The following is a 13,287-nucleotide window of genomic DNA, read 5'->3' on the forward strand; positions in this document are numbered from 1 at the left end:
CAATTGTTTTTCTGTTTCATTTATTTCTGCTCTGGTTTTTAGAATTTCAATTTTTTTAGAGGGTGTCAAATTTTCTTGCTTTTTTTCCTGTTTATTGGAGATGTCAACGGTCATTTTTTCCTGCCTTTTGATGTGTTTGTTTATTGCTACAAATTGACCTCTGATTACTGCTTTGGCTGTTTCCCAGAGGTTTTGGTAAGTGGTATTTTCATTGTCATTTATTTCAAGAAACTTTTTAATATCATTTATTATTTCTTCTAGTACCCATGCATGTTCAACCAAGGTGTTGTTCAGCTTCCAAATGTATGGCATTTTTTCCTTTATCCTCTTGTTATTAATTTCTAATTTTTTTGCATTGTAGTCTGAGAAGATGCTTTGTGTTATTTCTGTTTCTGAATTTATTGATGTCTGACTTGTGACCTAAAATGTGATCTCTTCTGGAGAACATCCCATGCACAGTGGAGAAGAAGGTATACTATGCTTTTTTGGGGGGGGCGGTGCATTAGCCTATAAATATCCATGAGGTTAAGTTGGTTTATTGTGTGGTTTAATTCTTCAGCATCTTTGTTGAGTTTCTTTCTGGCAATTCTACATTTTCTTGAGAAGGGTGTATTGAAGTCTCCAAATACTTTAGTAGTATTGTCTTTTTCCTTTTCCAGTTTTATTAATGTTTGTTTTATATATTTTGCAGGTCTTTCACTTGGTGCATAGATTATTGTTATGTCCTCTTGTTCTATTGACCCTTTACATATTATATAGTGACCTTCCTTGTCCTTTATGATGGTTTTTGCATTGAGATGTATTTTATCAGAGATTAATATTGCTACTCCTGCTTTTTTCTGGCTGCCATTTGCTTAGTATATTTCCCTACCCTCTTATTTTTAGTTTTTCTTTATCATCATTTATCATGTGTGTCTCTTGTAGACAGCATATTGATGGATTATGTGGGTTTTTATCCAATCTGTTACTCTTTTTTTTCTTCAGTGGTGCATTCAAACCATTCACATTCAGTGTGATTATTGAGAGGCAAGGTTTTATTGCTATCATTTTGTTGAGTTCTTTTTGGTGTTGTTGATAGTTACTTTGGCCCATCAGGCTTTCTATGGCACCTCTGTAAGAAGGACATCTCTCAGTGTTTCCTGCTGGTCTTGTTTTTACAAACTCCCTTAGGTTCTGTTTTTCTAGGAATATTTTGATCTCTCCTTCATATTTGATGGACAATATTGTTGGGTAGAGTATTCATAGTTGACAGTTGTGTTGTTTGGGTGTTTGACATGTATCTTCTACTGTCTTCTTGCTCGCATGGTTTCAGCTGAGAAATCAGCACTTAATCTAATCTGCTCTCCCTTACAGGTTACTCTTTGTTTCTCTGGTTCTGGCAGAATTGACTATCATACGCCTTGGTGTTTTTCTTTTGGGGTCTATTCTATATGGTGTTCGCTGAGTTTCTTGAATATATATTCCCTTATTCTTTATTATGTCTGGGAAGTTTTCCTTTAGTAATTCTTGCACAACTTTTTCACTGTCTTTACTTGCTTCTTCCTATTCTAGGATTCCGATGTTGTTGTTGTTGTTGTTGTTATGTGCCATCGAGTCATTTGCGACTCATAATGACCCTATGTAAAAGAGCCCTAAATGCCATTCTATCCTGTGTCAATCTCGCTGTCTCAAACACATTCATTCCCACCACTCCACTCACAGAGTCGATTCATCTCATCGAGGGTCTTCCTCTCCTGTGCCGTCCCTCCACTCTCCCAAACATGATGTCCCTCTCCAAGGACCAGTCCCTCCTTTCAACATGCCCACAGTATGTCAGATGAAGCTTCAGAATCCTTGACTCCAAGGAGCACTCCGGCTTCACCCTCTCCAGGACAAACCTGTTTGTTATCCTAGCAGTACATGGTATATTCATCACTCTTCTCCAGAACCACAACTCAAAGGCATCAATTTTCTTTCTATTTCTATCATCCCTATTCACTGTCCAACTCTCTGATGCATAGCACGTAATTGTGAAGACGATAGCCTGGATCAGGTGCACCTTAGTCTCCAGCCTGACATCGCTGCTTTTCAGTACTCTTGAGAGGTCCATCACAGCCGAAGTTCCCAATGCAATCTGTCTCCTGATTTCCTGGCTGCTGTTACCAAGAGTGTTGACTGTAGAGCCAAGTAAACTAAAACTGTTAACTGTCTCAATCTCTTCACCATCCATACTGATGCTGCCAATTGGCCCAGTGGTGAGAATCTTTGTTTTCTTGATATTGAGCTTCAATTCATATTGAAGACTGCAGTCCTCGACCTTCTGCAGCAAGCGTTTCAGGTCCTTCTTAGTTTCAGCGAGCAGGGTTGTGTCATCTGCATAACACAGGTTGTTGATGATTTTTCCACCAATCTTGATGCCACATTCCTCCTCTTACAGCCCAGAGTCTCAGATGATCTGTTCTGCACAGATTGAAAAGGTATGGAGACAAAATACATCCCTGAAGGACCCCTTTCTTGATTTTGAACCGTACAGTGTCTCCCTGCTCTGTTCTGACGACTGTCTCTTGGTACAAGTATAGGTTTCTCATTAGCACGATCAAATGTTCTGGGATTCCCATTCTTCTCAGAGTCAGCCACAACTTGTGATCAAAAGTCAAAAAGCCTTTGCATAGTCAATGAAGCACAGATAGACATTCTTCTGGTATTCTCTGCTTTCTGCCAAGATCCATCTAACATTAGCTATAATATCCCTAGTACCACTACCTCTTCTAAATCCAGACTGCACATCTGGCAGTTCTCTGTTGACATATTGTTACAAATGTTTTTGGATAATTTTCAGCAGAATCTTGCTTGCGTGTGATACCAATGATATTGTTTGATAATTTCCACACTCTGTTGGGTCACCTTTCTTTGGCATGAGAACAAATATCCATCTCTTCCAGTCAGTTGGCTATCTGGCTGTCCTCTAGATTTCCTGGCACAACCTAGTGAGCACATCCAGGGCAGCGTCTGTTTGTTGAAATAAATCAATCGGTATGCAGTCAACCCCTGGAGCCTTGGTTGTTTTTTTTTACCATTTCCTTCATAGCAACGTGAACTTCCTCCTTCATCACAATACGTTCTTACTCATATGTTATTTCATTAAATTCCTCTGTGTCAGCCAATTCTTTCTGATACAGTGACTCTGTGTTCTCCTTCCATCTTCTTTTTATACATCCTGGACCATTCAACATTCTACCGAAACTATCCTTAAGTATCGCCACCCATGGCTTGAATTTGTTTTTCAACTCCTTCAGCTTAAGAAACACTAAGCAAGTCTGGCCCTTTTGATGATGCACATGTTATTTCTCTTGATGGTATCCCACGTTATTCTTTGGTTTTCTTCTTTTTCCTTCCTTTTTGAGTCTGCTTTTTGCTCTAGCAGATTAGTGGTGACAATTCCATCTTCTGTTTCCTTGGTTCTGTGTTCCATCTCTTCAACTCTGTTCACATGTCCCTCCATCATGTTGACAGCATCTGAAACATTGGACCTCATATTTGCTTCATTTGTTTTATATGCATTGTTTTTTTAAGCTCCTTCTGATTTTTGCTTGCAGTGTCCTGCAATTCTTCAAGTTTGTCTTTCACCCATTGAAAATATTCAATCATTTTTCTTTTAAATTCTGTGTCAGAAAGTTCATTAGACTTTCTAGCTACTGTAAATCCATTGATATTGTGTCACCATTTGGAGGAGACATCTTATTTTGCACTTATGTAGGGTGTGAGGTAGCCTGCTTCTTACGTGACATTGCTTTGATAGAGTTTTTCATGCCTGAAGTGATGATCTGGAGTCACTGCTCTAGAAGGTGGTGGGTCAGCTACCTTGACTGTGTTTCTCTCTGAACTTCTCACCAATGGGAGGTTTAGTTCAGGGCCTGTGAGAGCAGTCTCTTGTTGCAGCTAAGTCATATCAAGGCAAGTTAGTTGACTGGACGTGGAGGCAAGGGTGCAGGGTGGAACAGGCATTGGGTGGGCACAGAGGTGGAGCAGGCTTGTGCAGGGACCTCACTCAGTTTCTAGCTGTCCAGGTGGGCTTGCATGGGGTCCTCACTCACATTCCAACTGTCCAGCTCTCATCCAGTGGCTCTCACCCAATGGCTCTTTTTCAGAGGGGCTGTAGGTCTGGCAGGGCTCTGGGTCCAGTGGAGCTTAAGAAAACTCAGTCGAATTCCTGCTGTCCTCCTTGATCCTGGCAGGTGGTTCCCACAGCGACTCGGCTAGGGGTTCCCACTGGGCTTCTGCTGGCAGCTCCTGCAAGGGCCTATGACTCGCTGTTCCGGTGGCTCCCAAACTACTTATTTTAATAAAAGTTCTTACGCAAATTCCTACTGTCCTGCTCGCTTTCTGTGTGTTGCTCTCTGTGCCCATTGAATCATTTCTGCATAACAGTCACTGACATTACTTACATTCTTCACAAAGTGTCACCATTCACTGTGTCACAGCATTCATCTCAGACTCGCTGCCCCATAAGCCAATCATCTATGTTTTGGATAGTACAGTACCTGCTGTTAATTTGTTCTAGTATCAATGATCCCTTCTCCATACCTTTTCAATCTATATGCACAACAGATCATTCAAGAGGTTGGACTTTATGAAGAAGAATGTGGCATCAGGATCAGAGAAAAACTCATCAACAATCTAGTTACACAGACAATAAAGATTTGCTTGTTGAAATTGAGGAGGACCTGAAGCACTTGCTTCAGAATTTCAAAGACCACAGCCTTAAATATGGATTACATCTCAACATCAAGAAAACAAAGGTCCTCACCACTGAACCAATAAGCAACATCATGATAGATGGAAAAACAATGTAAACTGTCAAGATTTCATCTTACTTGGATCTACAATTAACACCCTTGGTATAAGCAGTTAAGGGATAAAGAAAGGTATTACTTTGAGTAGGGCCACTGTCAGGGACCTTTCCAAAATACTAAAGGGCAATGATGTCAGTTTGAAAACTAAGGTGCACCTCATTCAGGCCATGGTCTTTTCAGTCACTTCCCATGTATTGAGAGCTGGACAATGAATAAGGATGGTACCTTTGAACTGTGGTTTAGGAGTAGAGTACTGAATATTCCGTGCACTGCCATAGAATGACCAAGCATGTCTTAGGAAAGGTGCAGCCAGAGAGCTCCTTGGAGGTAGGGATGATAAAGCTTTGTGTCTTATAGTTTGGACATGTTGCAGGAGAGGCTATTCCTTTGAAAGGGACCTCAAGCTTGGAAAGGTAAAGAGGAAGAGTCCTAATGAGATGGGTTGACAAGGTGATTGTAGCAATAAGTTCAAATGTATCAGAAATGGTGAGGACGGCACTGGACAGGACAGGATTCAGATCTATAAGTTCACTATGAGTTGTACTGCACTTGACAGTACCCAACAACAACACACCCATAGTAATAGCAGTCAAGAAATCAAAGGATGTGTTGTATTAGGAAAATGGTTTCAAATCAGGAAATATGTGCATTAGAGTCATAACCTTTTCCATGACTATTCAATCTAGAATCAGAGCAAATAATTTAAGATGCCAGACTGTATAAAGAATGTGGCATTAGGACTGGAGGAAGATTCATCTTCATCAAGAACCTCCATTATATAGATGAGACACCTTGCTTGCAGGAAGTTAAACTAACTTGAAATATTTGCTGCAGAAGATCAAAGACTTCATTATGGATTATAGTTCAAGATCAAGAAAGCAAAAATCCTCACCACTGGACCAATAGGCAAGATCATTATTGATGGTGAAAAGATTGAAGTTGTGAACAATTTCATTTTGCTTTATCAACAATCAACAATAGTAGCAGCAGTTAAGAAATCAAAAGATGTGTTGTACAGAAGAAATCCTACAGTCTAGGACTTCTCTAAAATGCTGAACAACAATGATATCAGGTTAAAGGCTAAAATGCACAGTTTAAATGCACCAGATGCTCTGCTGGAGAGGAAGGGGTAATCTCCTCCTGTGCTAGTCAGATTCGATTCAGTGGTACACAACAACAACAACAAAAAAGACTGTGTGCCTTACCCAAGCCATAGGTTTTTTTGTTTTGTTTTGTTTTTTCATTTTGTTAGTATAATATATTATTTTCTGCAATATGATATGCAATTAATTCTTCCTTACATAAGCACACTGAGTAAAATTTTCATTACGCCATCACCTGCTAGTAAAGCTGCATCCAGTCAACGACTTTTGTTTTACATATTGGAATTTTTTATAATTAATTCTAGATTTATGTTATTTTCTGGTCAATGTTACAGTCACCTTCCTAACTATTTAAGCCATTTGGAAGCTGTTGGAGCTCACAGGAGACACGGAAGCAGTAGGTGATAGACCGCAGTTTTAATCTAATCCTTACTTTCTGCAGTTTTATTTTCCCCATATTGTAGTATTTCCTTGTAGCCAAGTAATTAAATGTTTAACCAAGCCATAGTTTTTTTTTAATTACTTCCTATGCATCTATAAGTTGAACAATGAGTAAAGATGACAGAAGAATCAGTCTTCGAACCACTGTAAAAACTCCTAGTGAAGTTCAGAACTCTTGGAGAACAATGCTGAATATCCCATGGACTGCCAAAAGAATAAGCAAATCTGTCTTGAAAGAAGTGGACCAGGGTGCTGCTTAAAGGCAAGGGTCGTGATACATGGTCTCACCTTTGGCTTGGTAGCATAACTTTCTACCCACTAGGCCAACAGCAAATTGCCTATCAAATGATAAATATTTACATGCTCATAAGAAGCTGCACTGCCATCCCGAAGGCACGCGGTTCGAGGCTACCAGCTGTTCCATAGGAAAAGGACGGGTAACCTTTTCTTGTGCAATTAACTGTCTCTGAAAACCTACTGGAGAGTCAACTATAGGTTGGTTCCAACTCTATGGTGCACAACAACAAAAACAACTCATAAAACACTATTTTTAAAAAACTATTTCTAATCCTAGAGGAATTTTTTTTTAATTCCTGAAAATCATTATCCTACATCTCATGTTCCCTGCCTATAATGCAATTGAATTAAAAGTTGACAATGAATAGATTTTTTTCCCTAATTTTTATTATTTTTGTGTGTACCGTCAAATCAGATCTGACTAGTACAGGAGGAGATTGCCTCTCTTCTCCAGCAGAGCATCGGGTGGATTTGAACTGCTCACCTCTGGGATTGCAATACAGCTTCTTGCCACTAGGCCACCAGAGCTTGCCTGACAATGAATAGATTTTTCTGTTATTGTGTATTTGAAAATAAAAATATAAAAGTTTTAAAATTACTTATGATGGACTTTCAGCAAGATGACGGACTAGGCAGACAGCAACTGAGATGCTGGATAACTAAGGGCTGTGACGGTGCACTGTCTGAAATACCCAACTACGGTCTACCACCTTGTCCGGCACCCGTGTGGATCCACCTTCAGGGCTCTCTACGTCCTCATGCCGACAGGGTAGCCCCCATCTCTGACGAGGTACCGTGCCTGCATTGACCCCTGGAACTGGCAAAGATACTATCCCTGGCCAGGTGGACAACTTTAAGCAGCTCTGAGACCTGCAGAAACCAGCCACAGGTTACATGCCCTGCCCCCTGGACTGGCAGAGGTGCTGTCCCACACACATCTTGGACCTGCCTCATTGCCTTCACTCCCTATCAGATGAGCAGAAACTCTGTCCTCATTGAATGTCACAACCCTCAGCTTCTGGGCTCCAGGAACACCAGATGTCTTGCTCTTCCTCCTACAGCAAGGTAAGAGCACCAAGCAGGTTTCCAGCACGTCCCTACAGGGTCTGCTCTCTCTTTTCAGAATTCCTCATTCCCACTCCCCACCTGCTGCTTTTCTTCCACTTTCTTTTCTCTTTAGTTTACATCCTTCCACACCTGCTGTCTTTTCTCTCCTTTTTTCTTCCCTTTCTACACTGATTCTCCTTTTCTGACACTCTCAGTTTAGGTTTTTCTTTTTCCTCTTACTGTCCATTCATGGGTTCTCCCCCTCTTTTTGAGTGTGTTTACTGTTTTGCTTTTGCTTTGTTTGTTTGTTGTTGTTACTTAGTCAGAACTTACTCATAGCTGACCCTCTCACAGCAGACTGCCAGAGGCTGTAAACTGCAGGAAGCGATTGCCCATCTTTCTCTCACGAAGCAGCTGGTAGATTCAAATTACCAGAGAGACTCCACATTTGGGTTATCAGTGTGACTCTCTACCCACTACACCAGCAAAACTTTCTGTATACATACATACATATTTATATATGCACACACACAATCACTCACACATACACACACACACAGATGTATACACTCTGGTGTCCCAGTGGTAAGAAGCTGCACTGCAATCCCAAAGGCATGTGGTTTGTATCCACCAGCTGCTCCACACGAGAAAGACGGTCAGTCTCCTCTCATGAGATTAACTGCCTCTGAAAGCCCACTGGAGATTCAGCGACAGGTCAGTTCCATCAAACAACAACAACATATATACACACGCATAGCTCCTTGATATATGGACATACAATGACTTAATTGCTTGGATCCACAATCATCACCATCAGTAACTGCAGTAAAGAAATCAAAAGACATAATATAATGGGAAAGTCTGCTGTCAGGGACCTCTCCAAAGTCCCGAGGAGCAATGATATCATGTTAAGGACTGAGGTGTGCCTGATTCAAGCCATGGCCTTTTTCAATCACCTGTTTATGCATCTAAGATCTGGACAATGAGAAAGGAAGATTGATTGAAGAAAGATTGATGCCTTCGAGTTGTGATGTTGGATAAGAGTGCTGAGTGTCCCATGGACTGCCAAAAGAGCAAACTGATATATCTTAGAACAAGTGCAGCCAGAGTGCTCCTTGGAGGCAGAAGATGATAAAGCTTCGTCTCACATACTTTTGGCATGTTGTTAGGGAGAGCCATTCTTTGGAGAGGGACGTCACACTTTGAAAGAGGGAGGCTCCATGAAAGAGAAGACAACCCTTAATGAAATTAATTGAGACAGTGACCATAACAATGGGATCGAGCACGTCAGAAATGATGAGGATGGCAAAGGATAGGTCAAGGTTCAGCTGTGTTGTTCATAGGATCACTGTAAGTCGTACTGGACTCACCAGCACCTAACAGCAGATTCTCATTAAATTGCACAGAAGGAAATTGTCCATGTTTCTGCAGTAGAACCATTGCTGGATTAGAACCAAGTGGCTTTGGGTTGGAAGCACAACTCCTTACCTCTAAGCCACCAGAGCGCAAAAGCAATCTCTCCTCCTCTGTAATTTGCTGCCTCTGAAAACCCGCTGGAGAGTCAACCACAAGTGGGTTCCAACTTCACAGTACACAAGAATTACAAACAAAAGATGCTCCACGGAGAATTTGGGTGAACCTGACCCATCCCCTCATGTGCTCACATTCCACAAAGAGCTACAAGGATAGATTCTGCAGAGCAATGGCACTACTGCATGCTTCCTGAAAATTCCATCTGTCAATCTTTACCTCTTAATGAATTTTCTTAAGGATCTTGGCTTATCCTTCAAATTAAAAAAAAAAATATTAAGCTCCATCAGGGTTGTCCCAAAACACATGGATTTCCAAGCACAAACAAAAGGGAAGGATTAAAAAGATGTATTGCTCTGTTACAATGTTTGAAGCCTTGTGCTTAAGTAGAAGGTCTATTTATTTATGAAAGAGGCACATGGTAACTACTGTTCAAGAGCATGTTATTAGCCAGTATTTTTAAAAATATCAGTACTTTTTTCAAATTTAATAACTATTTTCCTGCAGCAGAGACTATTATTTTAGAAACGATGCAGTCAGATTTCCTAACCTGGGTCAACCTCATAATTGCTAAAAGGGAGATATATATATATCTCGTAGACGAGTCATAGCAACCCTATGAACGAAAGACCTGAGCACTGTTTATAGAGTTTCCGGAGGCAACTCATTTCGGAAGTGGATGCCACTCCTGCTTCCATGCTTGTTTTAATCCGGAAGCTCCACCAAATGTATATATGTATGTATGTATGTACGTACGTATGTATATGTACGTGTATATGTATATACATACATACATACATACATACATACATACATACTCACACGTACATAAGCACAATTTCTAGATTACTCATTCAAAAACAGAGTATTTTCTCAATTTCAGATGACTTGTTCTAATTTTAGATCAGCAGAAAATAGATTATTGCCAACCTACAATAAATAACACGATTGAACTTCTCACTAACAGAAATCCACGTCTTTAGTCCTAAACAGCCTTCTGTGTAAGCGTAATGGTGAGGGGCGCGGGAGCACCGATTTAAATGCTTGTGGAATTAGGCAAAAGATAACCTTCCCACATCTGGTTCAGGTTATTGTCAATGCAAAGCGGCATTAGGTACCTTCAGGAAGTAAATCCTTTTTGCCTGTACCCTTCGGCCACTAATACCAACACTCCTTGAGAGAGAATTCTCTTAAAGCTCCAGTAGGAAAACAGCCAGCTGAAGGCCAAGAGCAGCACAGCTGAGCAAAGAATCTGGTTTCCCTCTGGAAAACCTTCTCCGGGAGCGCATCCCCAGCCAGCAACAGGGAGCGCCGGGCACCACGTGTCCGTGGGGCAGCCCGATTGGCCGAGCGCGTTTTGGCGCAGCGGTCTCGGCTTGCCGGGTCCCGCCCAGCTGCCAGAGGAGACGGGACTGGGAGGGAAGAGGCCGCAGACCGAGCGCGGGGCCGGGGGCGGGAGGGGGGTGGGGGGCCCGAGGCTGGCGGCCCGCAGCCTGTGCAGTCTGTCCTTTCCTGCCACGACTTGCCTGGCAAAGCAAGCTGCATCTTGCGCTCTGGAAGAAAGGCCAGCTCTTCTTGCACGCCTCCGCGGCCCTGCCTGCACGCGCCGCTCCACCCGGGTCTGGATCCCCTTCGCCGCCCCAGCTGCCTGCTGCGCCCGGCTCCGCCGAGGAGCGCGCGGCCGGGGTGAGCCAAGGCCGGAAAGCGCGGGGCTCGCGGCCGGGGTGGGCCGAGGCCTGGATGCACGGGGCGCGAGGCCGGGGTGAGCCGAGGCCAGGAGGCATGGAGCGCGCGGCGGGGCTGAGCCCGGCCGGGATACGCAGGGCGCGCGGTGGGGTGAACCGAGGCCGGGATGCGCGGGGCGCGCGGCGGGCTGAGCCGAGGCAGGGATGCGCGGGGCGCGCGGCGGGCTGAGCCGAGGCTGGGATGCGCGGGGCGTGCGGCTGGGATGAGCCGATGTCGGGATGCTTCGAGCGCGCGCTGGGCCGGTTGCTGGCAGCGTGTTTCCCTCCGCACCTCTCCAGGCCGCGACCCTCCGAGCCGCAGTGCACGGCGCCTGCAGGCGTGGCTGCCGCAGCCTCTCTCTGTTCTCCATTCGCCAATGAGGGGCTCAGGGACCCGTGTGGAGCCCGCGGTTCCCAGCCTTTGTCTTTACGGGCTTGGCGGTTCCGAGCCCGCCTTGCACCCAGGATGGGAAGCACCACGCCAAGTTCGGGGCCGGCCACCGTGATAAGGGCCGAGAAAGCATTACCCCTTCTTTCCTCTTCCGGCCATTTTTTTGTAGCTGAAATCCAACGAAGGGAGTTTAGGGTGGGCCAACAGCTCCAGGTTCGAGTGACCCGGAGCTGAGATGGGCGATCCCGCGCGCGTCCCCTCGGACAGATGCGTCCTATGTTCAGCTGTGCTGGCCTTGGCCGAGAGCACGGGTTATTCCCATTAACGATACTAGAGGCACCGAAAATAGGAATAAGGTGCTGAGAGCCGGTATTTACTTCATTCTGCGTCCTATACACTCGATCTTTTCCGCGTCCCCCTCTGGCCAATGCTTACTGCCCTCCCTGTGCGGGCTCTGTGCTAGGTACTTGGCCCTAACCGAGAGCAAGAAGGCGGCCCTTGTTCCCGCTGAGCCTGCAGTCCGGTGGATGGAGCCCGCGGGACGCAGACCTACCAGGTCGGTATCCTGACGTCGTAAGCAGGAAATGAACCCTAGGGTTCACAGAATTTGTAAAAGGTCAGACAACAAGTAAATGATGGTGGCAAATTTGAACTTCAGTCGTTAGTTCTTTACAGCAGGGAACGTTACGGCGGGAAACAGCCATAATTTTGTGCGTGTTTTTGTTTTTTTGCCTGGAGGCCCTTTAACGGTTATTTGGAAGCATGATTCATAGGGAATTGATGTTGCATTTGATACTTTCATGCGGGTTATTCGTAGGTCACAGTATCTGGAATCTTTCATCTTGTAGCTCTGCTCTCGGTTCCTCGGAATTGTATTAACCTTTCTTCTGTTTATGTATTTGGCTGATAGGAAAGAAAGTTTTCCTGATGATTGGTGCAAGCAGGAGCTAACTGGTGGATTGAGACATGTCTGGCTTTCCCTCAACTCACTGATCCCTGGGGTGACTACAGGCAGACCCCAGAAGACCCCAGCAATGAAAGGCCCCAGGTCTCCCAGGAACTACTAGAACTAGTTTAGCTTCTCCAGAGAAAAGAATGCAGTCTGGACACACATTTTTAAGGTAAATCCCATCTCTAGTGGCTACTGAATCTGTTCTTATTCATAGTGGCCTACCACTGCATAATGGCCTTCTATTGGAGATTCAAGTCCAGCTCCTGGTGGATTCGAATCAGTAAGCTTTAGGTTAGCAGTGTACTTACCGCAAAATGCCACTAGGACCCTGCAAAACTAGATGGTAAATGAAAGCGAAAGGTCCTGTTCTTACCTGCAGCATTCTGAAAAGTTGCTTATTTTAATTTTTTTTTTGAAAGACAAAGTGTTGCATAAGATTTTTTTGGAGGGGAGTTCTTAGTTTTCAGAATGCTATATGTAGGCTGTCAACCCACAAAAGCACCATAAAAAATATCTTGAGTGTCAGAAATTTAAGAGACCTGCCACCAAAAGAATGAAGTGAAGATTTAATGTTAAATAAACTTTTTTGGGATATAAAACACACGATTATGATAACAGGTGTTTACGTCCCAGTTAATTGCCACCACAATCAGAGTAAAGAACATTTCTGCTACCCCTCGGAATTCCGTTTTCCGGCCAGTTTCCCTTCACTACCATTTAATTTTTTCTAAGTTGTGAGCAAAAGATGAGCGCAAATAAATATTTTTAATCTCAAATTTAAGGCGAGGACAACGAATAAGTAGAGATGGCAGCTATGGAGTTACCGGGGCACTGGGAGCTGGGTGGGAGCTGGGGCCCCCCAGCAGGTCCTCTCGTCGGGCGGTGGTCCCCCTGGGGCCGGTGCGCTAACGTCTGTGGCCCCGCAGGTTCCTGGTGCGCTGAGCCCCCGCGCGCGCGCTGGCCGCCCTTG

General features: G+C 44.0%; 1 protein-coding gene across 1 annotated transcript in view; it reads left to right on the top strand.

Annotated features, from left to right (window-relative positions):
- The first annotated feature begins 13,122 nt into the window (after positions 1–13,122).
- The window catches only part of DZIP1 (DAZ interacting zinc finger protein 1), a 71,504-nt gene continuing 71,339 nt past the window's right edge, over positions 13,123–13,287 (top strand). The window contains exon 1 of the mRNA XM_006879626.1: positions 13,123–13,159. Within this exon, the coding sequence (XP_006879688.1) occupies positions 13,123–13,159 (37 nt within the window). The remainder of the gene's footprint in view (positions 13,160–13,287) is intronic.

This window comes from Elephantulus edwardii, unplaced genomic scaffold (genome assembly GCF_000299155.1).
Source record: "Elephantulus edwardii isolate Elephantulus edwardi_28Jun2011 unplaced genomic scaffold, EleEdw1.0 scaffold00004, whole genome shotgun sequence".
Lineage (NCBI taxonomy): Eukaryota > Metazoa > Chordata > Mammalia > Macroscelidea > Macroscelididae > Elephantulus > Elephantulus edwardii.